Source organism: Populus euphratica, unplaced genomic scaffold (assembly GCF_000495115.2).
Source record: "Populus euphratica unplaced genomic scaffold, PopEup_1.0 scaffold37.1, whole genome shotgun sequence".
Lineage (NCBI taxonomy): Eukaryota > Viridiplantae > Streptophyta > Magnoliopsida > Malpighiales > Salicaceae > Populus > Populus euphratica.
The window spans coordinates 850352-862685 of record NW_011499909.1 but is presented as its reverse complement, the minus strand read 5'-3'; the positions used below and the strand labels follow the sequence as shown (position 1 = coordinate 862685).

General features: G+C 30.8%; 1 protein-coding gene across 4 annotated transcripts; it reads left to right on the top strand.

Annotated features, from left to right (window-relative positions):
• The first annotated feature begins 6072 nt into the window (after window positions 1–6072).
• On the top strand, window positions 6073–8938 carry LOC105133767 (Homeodomain-like superfamily protein). Of its 4 annotated transcripts, none has more exons than XM_011037872.1 (3): window positions 6073–7103; window positions 7466–7536; window positions 8196–8345. In XM_011037872.1, the coding sequence occupies exons 1-3, from the start codon at window positions 6395–6397 to the stop codon at window positions 8250–8252; spliced, it is 837 nt and encodes a 278-aa protein (XP_011036174.1). In that variant the 5' UTR covers window positions 6073–6394; the 3' UTR covers window positions 8253–8345. The 4 variants fall into 4 exon arrangements, with proteins under 4 accessions (XP_011036174.1, XP_011036172.1, XP_011036173.1 ...); XM_011037870.1 differs by having other exon boundaries at window positions 6077–7103; window positions 7495–7536; window positions 8196–8938; XM_011037871.1 differs by having other exon boundaries at window positions 6078–7103; window positions 8315–8938.
• The last annotated feature ends 3396 nt before the right edge of the window (window positions 8939–12334 follow it).

The following is a 12334-nucleotide window of genomic DNA, read 5'->3' as shown; positions in this document are numbered from 1 at the left end:
CACTGGGGAAAGCATAAAAAATGTAAAATGTGGTTCACAGCCATTTCTTTTCGTCTTTATGTTAGTGGCTATATGAATTGCAACGTTGCATGTTTATCATATTATCCTCTTCTTTTGGGGAGATTCCAATTTCCCATCTTTGGTCTGTTAGTCTCTGTGTCAACGTCTACATATAAATTGCCAAGTCCCTTTTACCAAAACGAAGAGTCAGACTGATCTGATGATTTTAACCGTTGGATCGTTACCACCCCCAAATTGCCATTAATGCAAGACATGATCAAATATATTTTTGATGGTGAATAGTCGGTCCACTTCCACTTGCAATATTCTTTTACTTGGACCCGTCAAACTATGATAAAAAAAAGGTTTGCATCAAGAAGGATTGATTTGCGTGGCATGGACTCTGCATACCTAGCAGGCATTCGCTGGCCATTCACAAATTAGTAAAACCACATTGCATGTGCTGAGATTTTTGTGAATTGCCTTGATGGAAGACCTTGGGTTACAAATAAGGCAACAATGCATCGACACATGCTCACATTTTATCCCTTGATATCGCAACTTAGGAGCTCGAAATGGTCTGCGAATCATCTTATTGTTGTTATTTAGACATCGTTTCGGAGTGAGCTTCATCTTTTCTTTTTTTTGTTAAAATTTAAATTTTTTAATGTTTTTAGATTGTTTTAATATATTAATATCAAAAATAAATTTTAAAAAATAAAAAAATATTATTATAATATTTTTTTAAAATAAAAAATATTTTAAAAATCAACCGGATGATATTTTCAAATACCCTGTTAATGTGACATGTTACCAACAACCGATGTTCCAGGGATGGTGTGATTATGACAATTTTCTATGAATTAATATTTGTTCATGCTTTTCTTGGGCTAAAAAAAACACTCACTACTGCCATTAATCTCAAAGCTGTTGTAGCATGCACTGCAAATTTGAGACCAAACCCGAGAGGCATGCCCAGTCAGTGGCGCTCGGAGATAATTAGTCGATTCATCGTAGTAATTTAATTCAAGAGATGCTGATTGTGTTCTCTTCGGGCCAGAGCTGTGTGTTTTTCTGACTCAGCTGCTCTTCTTCCATAGACAGTGGCACTCGGAGGTCCAACCACTACAATCTCCCCACAGATGTGGCTTGAAAAAGTACCATCAGACATATTCACTCTTGACCCAAACAATCAATCCAATCCAAAACAGGTCACGCACAAAAAGATCCTCTTTTTTCTTTTGAGTTGCGATTAAGTTTACAAATCAATGATATTAAGTGTGGGAAACACCACTTACTCCTTGATTGCTTCTAGTAGCAGACGCCATGATTAAAAGATAATCTTCGTGATTAAAGAGCCATCTTGGACCCACTCCTGTTATTAGTCCCAGAAGCCAGTAAAAAACGAGAGCTGTTCATGACACTGTTGTTCATGGTGGTCCTATGGTCTAATCAAAGATTAAGCATAATTTGTTTGGCTTTAGTTGATTGCTTAGACAATGCATGTGACCATAGCTAGGATGCGAGCATCGTATTATTGCGATGGTAGCAACAAAGCTGATGGGGTCTCTATTTTTTCAAGCATATCTAACCCTTTGTTTTTTTTGGGGACCAAAAAAAATTTACACCCATCCAAGAAACAAATAGAGGGAGTAAATCATCATAATTATTTCTAAAATATTTTTTATTTAGAAATATATTAAAATAATATTTTTTATTTTTAAAATTTTATTTTTCATATAAATATATTAAAATAATTTAAAAACACTTAAAAATAAAAAATAAAAAACCCATAAAATGAACAAACAAAGTCATGACATGATCATAATAAAACCCGGTTTAGACGATTGTTTCTTTCACTGTCCTTCCTTTCCTTTTTCCTTGGATGGGCATTCATTGGAATAGACCATATATTAATGTTTTGAGTCTATGTATTTTCTTATTTTGTCACGTAAAGTTGTCTTAAGATAAGATAAGATGATGATTCCTGAGATTAAAGATATTCTTATCCAATCAATTATTTTGAAATAAAGGTCATGTTTATATATATAATTATAAATTAATAAAAAAATTTAAATGCTGATGCGAGATTTAAACTAAAAAATTAAAAAAAAAAAAAGAGGGCAAACCTTTTTCTAACCACTGAGCACATAAAAGAAATGTCAATTGCATGCCAGAGGGCGCAGGGAGGGTGCGTGCTTAACCATTTCATTCATCCGAAGGTCCAGAAAGAGGGGGAGGGGGTAACATGGCTAGAGCGACCACCTAGTGAAGGCGGCTACATATAGGCTAGCCCACGCAAATGGAGGGCCACAGTCATCAACCTGGTCCCCACGATATCGCATGAAGATTGTGACCCTTGACTGACCCCTCATGAGATCTGTGCTTCCTTCCAGCCCCTTTATGGAAGCTTTTTTCCACAATCAAATATATTTATATTGCTTGACACGAAACTAAATGGGTTAATTCATTTAATTAGATGGGAAGGGATAAACAGGTGAGAAGAAATGGGAGGCAAAAAGGACGTGTAGGAGAAGAGAGAAGGCACTAGTAACGGGGCTCTCAACTTTCAAATCCAACCAACCAAAAATGTGGCTTAAAATTATAGGGCTTTCTCATGTGTTAGCCATCAAGTAAAGATTACGAGAAATAATTAATAGCTTATTTGGTATTGTATTGATTAAAAATTTATATTTTATATTTATAATTATTTTTTAAACTTTTTTAATCAAAAATAAATTTTTGAATAAAAATATTATTTTAATATATTTTTTAATAAAAAATATTTAATATAAATGATTTTAGTCCACGCCATTGCTGAAAAGAAAACCTAAGAATGCCGAATCTCTGGTTCTTGGAGAGAAAAATTAAGGATAAATTATTATAAAAAGAATCATCTAACGTGCAAGATTAATCTTGAGTACTCCACTGCCTCTACATATAGTTTGTGGAGCATGTTGATTTTCTCGTCCAGGATTCGCATTAAATTCACGAATGATTTTATCGTGTTTTGAAAGTGAAATTCATGTTTTTTTTTTAGATTTTGTAAGTCTTAGAGGATGTCTTCCTTCAATAAATAAAAAATCACTTCGAGGATTAAGAAAATTTACTACTTGACTACATAAAAAAGAATACCAATTAAATGAATTTGTGAAGCCATGTACAAGAGGAGGATTAGTAGGATATTTAGAAGTGTAATAATAGTTGTTTTTTATTAAAAAATAGAAATATATTAGAATAATATTTTTATTTATTTTTTAAAATTAAAACATTCAAATAGTTTTTTAAAAAATATTATTATTTTAAATAAAAAATAAATTTTGACGGCCTCTATTTGACCCTAATTCCAAACATAGCTGTGATGGAAAGAGATGCGTGGCTCGTGAAAGGTGGCCCTATAAAACGTGTTAAAATTAACCGTGTTTTACTCAAAGATAATGACCTCATTACGGGGCCTAGAAAAGTACTTAACAGGAAGATAGATAAGGGTAGCCCTTGTCCAAATCAACAAAGTAATCATCTATAGCCTACCACTTGGAAAGTTGTAGCAAAAACTGTACACACAAGCTAAATTTATTATTCCTTCTAGGTGCAATGATTTTTGTGCTCTTCCAATAAAAATTCTTTTTTTAAGAGGAATATGAGACGGGGGTACTCTTGTCTTTTACCATGACCAATTAATTATTAATACGGAAATATATGTGAATTTTAATTTTTAAAATAATAAGATAATTTTATTACCTTAGACGATCAAATTTTTTAAGACTATTACCTGAAGGTATTTAATTTTTTTATTTTCTAAAATACACTAAAAAAATAATTTTGCTCTTGAAATAAAAAAATAAAAGCATCATGCAGGGGCTTTTCTTTTCTGCCCGTGTATTTTCTTTTGTTATTTCTATAATAATAAAGGATCTCTAAATCTTTTTATATTAATTAATTAATATAAAAATTCAAAAATTTATCAAACCCATAGTCTTGTTTATTTCTATGTTATGAAAGTATTTTTAAAAAATAATTTTTTTATTTACTTCAAATTAATATATTTTTAGTGTTTTTAAATTATTTTTATATGCTGATGTTAAAAATAATTTTTAAAAAATAAAAAAATTTACTGGTATGTATTTTTGCATAAAAAGTTACTTTAAAAACAATCACAATCACATTGTCAAATAAACTCTCAAGGATAGGATTCTGTTTTATCATTTAAATCTCCGTCTTATCTTCTTCCTCCTAATGTAGTGCGGGGTTGTGAGGCAGTTTCTCGCTAATAATTTTTTTATATAAAAATTATAAGTTGGTTTTTTTTGGTATTTTAATTCTAATTCTTTGCCTTTTATAATTTTTTTTTTTCATTTTATTATTTCAATCCCAACTTATTATGTATTTTTTTTAATTTGATTCTTACTCTTTTAATTTTTAATTTGATCCTTTGTTTTTCTATAAAAAATTTATAGATTTTCAATTTTATATTTCAATCTAAGTTTACGATGGATTAGTTTTTTTTAGTTTAATTTTTATTGTTTTGATTTTTTTCAACTTTTGTTAAAGTTATTATTCTTTTCAATTTAATTTTCCATTTAAAAGTTCAATGTTATCCTTTAATTTATTTTTTCATTTTAATTTTCTTCCTTGTTATTTTTTATTTTAGATTTTCTTGTGTAATTAGTTTTTTTTCTAGACTTCACCTTTGTTGTTTTTCCATGTAAAGTGTTTTTAATTTAATGACTCGGGTTACGAGTTTAAAAAATTAATATTGATTGACATCCTTTGTTGGCTTCTATATTTTTTTTTTATTTCATTGTTTGACCTTGTTTTTTTTATATAAAAAAAGAAGGCTAACTTTATGATTCTTTTTAATTTCTTTTATATCATATTATCTCAGTCTTATGACATTGGTCGCGGGTTTCGCGGATTAACTTGGGTTGACTTACTTTTTATAACCCAGGCTACATGTCTGTCCTACTATCTTGGGTTGACTCGAACTGATTTTTTATTTAAGTTGTCATGATTTATTTAAAAAGAAAAATTATTCATTTGCCATCATTGTCTATTTTTTTATCTAATTAAATTAAAGGCAACTAATTAAACATGATCATGATTATAACTTGAGTAATTTTTTTATATATATATTTGAAACGCAACTGCGATGTTTGAATTATCATTGCCTTTTTCTTGTTTTTTACTTTAAATTTGGTTTTTTTGCCGCTTGATAAATTTTTTTATTAAAAAAATATATTTTACGTTGCAATTATTATCCCTCCTTTGTTATTGTTTTCTTATCATCCAGTCTTTTTTTGATAGAGTTTTTTAAATATATTTTCTTATTATCCAGTCTTTTTTTGATAGAGTTTTTTTTAAAATGTATTTTATATATTTAATTTTTGAAAATATTATTCTTATCCATCTATATTTTTTTTATGTTTTATATCAATAAACTTTATTTTTAAAAATAAAAATAATTATTTTTAGATAATATTTATAATAGTCTTGCATGATATTTTTTTTCTTTTTATTTTGTTCAATTAGTTTCATGTATGTATATCTATTTTTATTATTATTTTATCGAATAAAAAATTTATTTTGATAAATAAATACAAAAAACATAATTAGATAAATATTTCAGGTTGCAAAATCAAGTATAATTATTTACATTTATCTATTGACTTTTTTATCTTTACTTTAAGGCGTTAATGATTTTTTTTCATATATGAATCTTGATTTATTTAATGAAATGCTTCCATAAACTTTTCAATTTATAAATTAAATTTTCTGTGCAAAAAATATTAAAAAAACCTGCATATCGGCACACAACCAACCAAGATGCTCGGGTTAAATAGATAATAATCATTTGCAGCTTAGTATATCAAACCAGTGGCATTAAACTTGTTATGATCTTATGGATTACCTCAAGATTTATCATTGCGTGTTTTGTAATGCAATACAAAATGCTTTTGATTACTCTAGTTAACTTGCTACCCAACCCATATGCTGAGTAATGAATCAAACCGAGTTTAATAATTTTATATTAAAAGAAATAAAGAAAAATAAACCGTCCTGTTAATTGAGCGATTAAAGATATAACCCTGATCAATCACACAATTGACTACCCTTAATCATGGATTAAGAGGCATTATCTACTCAGTCAATACCCAAGTAAATAAAAAATAAAAACCACCGAAACCTTAAAGCAAAACCTCTCTCTCAATTTCTCTCCTTCTCTCAATTCTGGAATTACGGGGAGGATACGTGATTTGTGATCCCTCTCCCCTAAACGCCGTAACGGAGACTCCCCTAGAACTCCGTTACTTCCCCACCCTCGTAAAGTCACGTGCCTTTAAAAAAACCAAAATATATATATATAAAAAATCCTCTTTCATCATTTTCTTTAATTATGGCTTTAGAGCAGCAATTAAACTTAACCCCAACTCAAAACTCCGTTGACGGCGAAAGAACTAACGGCGTTGACACCAACATCCGAGACGGCGGGGATGACGGAAACAAAGCACCGAGACTCCCTCGGTGGACGCGGCAAGAAATTCTAGTACTCATACAGGGCAAGAGAGTGGCAGAAAACAGAGTCCGAAGAGGTCGCGCATCGGGTATGGGCATCGGGTCGGGTCAAATCGAACCGAAATGGGCCTCAGTATCTTCTTACTGTAAAAGACATGGAGTGAACCGGGGACCGGTTCAGTGTCGGAAAAGATGGAGTAATTTAGCAGGTGATTTTAAGAAGATAAAAGAATGGGAGACTTCAATAAGAGAAGAAACGGAGTCCTTTTGGGTTATGAGGAATGATTTGAGAAGAGAAAGGAAATTACCGGGGTTTTTTGATAGGGAGGTATATGATATACTCGATGGTGGCGTCGGTACGGTCCCGGGATTGGCGCTTGCATTGGCACCGTCTTCGACGGCTGCAGAGGCGGAGGCAGTTGTGGAGGAGGTGGTTTTTGATAGTGGGCGGAGTGCAGCGGCGGAGGATGGATTGTTTTCAGATTTTGAGCAGGAGGAGGGAGGAGGGAGTCCGGAGGCTGTAGTTAAGGAGGTGCAACCGATAAAGGTGGCGGTGACGGCAGGGGTTGCTAATCCGACACCGATTTCAGGTAATTGGGGTTGGATGTTTTATTTTTTCTTCTGAAATTTTGAGGTTTGGTGGGTTTTTTGGGTTTATGTAACAATTGTGGTTTTGATTCAATAAATTTTGTTTGGTTGTTAGTAAAAGATTTAAGATTTTTAGTGGTAGATGCTGCTGCTGCTATAAAGTTGGTGGTCGGATTTTATTAAGTACTGAAATGGGTTGTTTTGTTTGTACTGTTTTTTGAAAAAATGAAAGCCCTCCAATTTCCATGGTTACTCCTTTTCTTTTTTCTTTTCTTTTTTAATTTCTATTTATCTATTTTTTTTCGTATTTATTTATTACCAATAACAGAGGTTTTAGATTATCACAGTTGCTGATATTTTTTAGCTCTTTGTTTTGCTTCTTGCTATGCACAGAGAAGCAGTACCAGCCAGCTCCACGAGCAAGTCAAGCTCAAGGTAATGCTCAGATCTAGTAGTTTATTGATCATATTGTCCATGATTTGGTGCCTCTTCTTAACTGGTTCTTCTATTCTTTTATGGAAAAAGAATCGCTGATCTTTTCTTCAAGTTTATTCATTGTCGTACCCTGAAGAGACCGTGGCTTTACAGCCTTACCCTGAAGAGATCGTGTTTGTGTAGGGCAAGTAATTTACAACCAGACTCTTTATTATGAAAACCTGAACAGGTTGCAAATGGAAAACTAATGACCATATGGATAAAGAGCAAGAGTCGGATCATGATCCCATCTACTTTAAATTGTCTTTTGGGACTTTGAGTTTACCCTTGGCTCAGATTGTCATGATTTGCCTTTAATTCATCTGATCTGTGTTTTCGAAAGTTTTTTTTGCCTGCTAGCTTCCAGCTGTGCGGTCACGACTAACCGCATGATATATTGCGAGGTTTTTTATACTCGATAAATTATTGTGAAATTCTTGTTTGAATGTAGAATGTGGTTCTTTCATAACTGTAGTCCGTCAAAAAAATTGACTTCATGGTTTATAGTTTGTGTACTGATGTCTCCGGTTGTGGGGTTTAGTTTGATATTCAAGTGTTCAATAACCATTACCATTTGAGGTCTATGAACACATTGTTAGTGGATATATGATATGGGCCAGTGTGTAGGTCAGAAAAAACTGGTGGTTCGGGCATTTTCCAACTTCTCCTGGTCTTGAAACTTCATCATCGGCTAGTTTTACATGCAGAGAAACTGTACTGTTTTTTGTGTACATTGCAGTTCCACCAAATGATAAAAGGCCCGCCACAAATCCTGAGATGGGGTCTGCTTCGCATGAGGAACGGAAACGGAAACGGTTTGCGATGGATGGTGATGAGGAAACCGTCAGTTTGCAGAGTCATTTGATTGATGTCTTGGAAAGGAATGGCAAAATGCTGACTGCTCAGCTCGAAGCTCAGAACACAAATTTTCAGTTGGACCGGGAGCAGAGGAAGGATCATGCAGATGGCTTGGTTGCTGTTCTCAATAAGCTTGCGAATGCGCTTGGGAAAATAGCGGATAAGTTGTAGCTAAATGCAGATAGGAGATTGTGCACATAACAAAGCTCTTTTTTAGTTTCATAGATATAGCTGGGGGTGTAGTATTGGTGAATTGATCTTGACGGTTTATCTTAGGACCACATTTCACATCTTGTATTTTATTTTTAATACTCTTCCTTGTATTTTGCCACCTCTGTGGCGTAGTGCCATTATAGGCCATACATACATAGGGTCCTTGATTAGATAATAAATTCAGAGATAAGTGTATACTCCATCACATTCTGCTTCTTTATTGTTCTCTCCTGGATGTTTCGGGTATTTGTACAGGTTATTCGTTATATTAAGCTACAGAGGTCATTCCTTGCATGCATTGCAATCTCTCTCCTTGTGTTTTTTTTATTAACTTATTGGCTGAATTAGTTTGCATCTATTTTGATTAATTTTATGAATTCTCAAACTAATAATTATATAAATTTTTAATGGTTTTAAGGTTTGTAAAATTTAAATTGATAATCTTTAGAAAATAAATATATGATCTGATTAGTAGATATATATCTTCTAAATTATTTCTCATTTAAATTGAGAAAGTTAATAGATCTTGTATGGGAGTCATGACTTTAGATTTGATTGTATGAATATGTTAAAGTCAGCATTGGTGTGTGGGTCTTGAGTTCGGATTTGATTGTATGAATACGTTATAAACAATATTAGTATTAGCATCCGGCTCAATTGTATTTTTATTATTTTTTATTATTTTGATGTATTGATATAAAAAATAAAATAATATTTTAATATATTTTTAAATAAAAATCTTTTTTAAAAATAATTTTTACCAAACTTTTACAAATAAAATAACTTTCAAGAAATATTTGTTCTAGAATATTGAATTTCTTGCCCTTTGCTGATGCTCGGAAACCAAATGATGTTTTATCCACTACCGTCAATGAAGCCAATAGCTAATTTACAAAAGTCAGTGAGATTGCTGTCATCCAGATGGTGTTACCAAAGCATAGTTTTTCTGAGCCATAGTTTTCGATTCAGAACCGCTACCAGTAACCAGATAAGGGCCATTCATTCTCCCACTAATTACAAAAATGGCATTGCATAAGCGGCGGGGCTATTTGAATTTTGGGCCGTTTGCTTGGATATTCTGGTTATTCATGAGATTCTGGCCCAATTAATTGGACATGAGGTTAGCTCCCTTGTCCAAAATTTAAGGGTGTGTAAATTAACTGAAAACATTTTTCTTTTTTCTTTTTTACTTGTTTTTTCAATCAAGATTGAGAAAAATGTCCAAATTTTAAAAATTAAAATTTTTTTAATAATAAATAAAAAATAAAAAATTTATCAAGATTATAGCTATTTTTTATAAAAAATAAAAACCATGATTTATAACAATCATCTTATTATTTTGTATTTGTGATGATATAATTATAAAATATTAATTAAAATTTATCATGAAAGAATTACATTGTTAACTAAAAAAAATATATGTACATTTATAATAAAAATTAAATTTAGGATACTAAATAAATATGAAAAAATAAAATAATAAAATTTTTAATTTTTTACATTATTAAAAAAATACTTGTATATAAAAGAAAAAAATGTATTGTCCACTTTTTTTATTTTGAAAAGAGTGAAAAACTTGTATTGAAAAACTCAGTACAAATTTGAATTTTATGTATGGAGAAATCTTGTATTTGAACATGAAATTCTAGTGTTTTTTTTACTCGAATTTTTTATAAAATTAAAGTATTACTCTATTTTTTTAATAACCCCTAAATAATCGTGTGAATCCACTATGCTATTCGAACTTTGAAGGGATTTGGATTTTTTAAATTCAGCTCCATGATTAAAATTTGAATTCATATATTCAAATTTAAATGACGTGTACTATTAAAAAAATTATTAGAATCGGACATGGAACTCAGAGCATGAGTAGAGCTTGCTCTACTAGCAAAGCTTCTAGGGTGGTTTTTGGTTTTGGCGAGGGTGGCTAAATTCTTCTAGAAGTCATATGCTTCTAGGCTTTTTCTAACAGGCCATCATGACCCCAACAAAGAAGAATTCTCACGTCACCACCATCGCTGTTCCTTATGGTGCTTTGCATGAACACTTGCAAAATTCTTAGCACCCAAACTGGACCCAGAGAAAGTTGCATCGCCCATAGGTCCAATTCTAGAGGATGTAGGGTACAAGCTTGTTTGAAACGCGGTTTTTGCATCATGTTCTTTTAAATTTTAATTAAAGCTTGTTTGAAACGCGGTTTTTGCATCACGTTCTTTTAAATTTTAATTATTTTTATATATTTTTTAATTATTTTGATATACTAATATTAAAAATAATTTTTAAAAATAAAAAAAAAATTATTTCAATATATTTGTATAAATAATTTTTTAAAATAAAAAAAATATTTGTACGAAAGAACATTTTATTCATAACCACTATCATAATCATAATCTGGTAAACAAACTAGTCATATTCATCAAGGATAGGCTTCCTTCTTCTTCTTCGTCGTCGTCTTCTTCTTCTTCTTCCTCCTCCCAGCAATAGGCCCAGCAAATTCTAGACTGAACGGCTGTTAATTGTCGTGGCCTCTGAATTTCTGGGTACCCATCTCACCGCTGACAGAATCTGAACCTCAGCTTGTAATAAAAATAAACATTATAGCTTTGTTTTTTCTAGTGCCGTGCCGCAGCAACTGAACATTAATCAATAAATGCGGGGATTCTAATGATTTAAATTCTCAAGTAAATAATATATTTCCTTGATCAATTTTTCTTTCTATGTACTATTTTTATCTTGACGAAACTATGAGTTTTTTAATTAAAAATATGATTAGTTGAATAGAAATTTAAAGCAAATAAAATAAAATTTAAATGATTTAAATTCAGGAGAAAAAAATGTATTTGTTTGGCCAAGATCCCCCCCTTTATTATTCATTTATTTAAATAGCGCATTGACTATTTTTATGATATTATATATTTATATAAATAATTTTAAGAAATAATATGAAAGATTGACAATAAAAAATTAAATAAATATATATTTTATTCTAATAGAATATTTATATGCAATTTTTTAAAAAATATAATCGTATAGTTTCATATATAATTATTGAAAAAAATTACCACAAAAGTTCTAGTCACGTTTTAAAAGCATGGTATAGTTGTTAAATATAATTGTACTTGTATTATTTTTTTTATTAATTAATATTAAATTTATTAAAGATAAAATTTAATAATTTATTTTAATTTATTTATTATAAAATCGTGATAATTTCGTGATTCGAGTAACAGGTTTTGACCATGAGATTTAAAAATGCTATGAGATTTTTTTTTCCCCCATGTTATGGCATATCTAAATTAACTATTAAGCTGCAGCATCTGGCTTTGCCACTCGCCCTAGTATGACATGTACCGTGACAAAGCGCGACACAAGATGCAGATTGCGCCCGCCATGTTTTCTAGGCTTCGCCTGGCAAATTTGTTTGAACGAGCGTAGAAAAAGGAGAAGAAAACAAATGCAAGTGGTCAAAAAGACACAGCACCGGCCGCTGTTGTCGTCGCAAAGTTTTTCTATAATCCCTTTTTTTTTCAACCACTTTTCATCTTAACGTGTAGGTATGTGTTTGTAGAATATAGTATTTAAAAATATATATATATATATATTAAAATATTTTTTTAATATAAAAATATAAAAATTATTAATTTAATATTTTTTAAATCAAATATATTTTTTAAATGTATAAAAACAC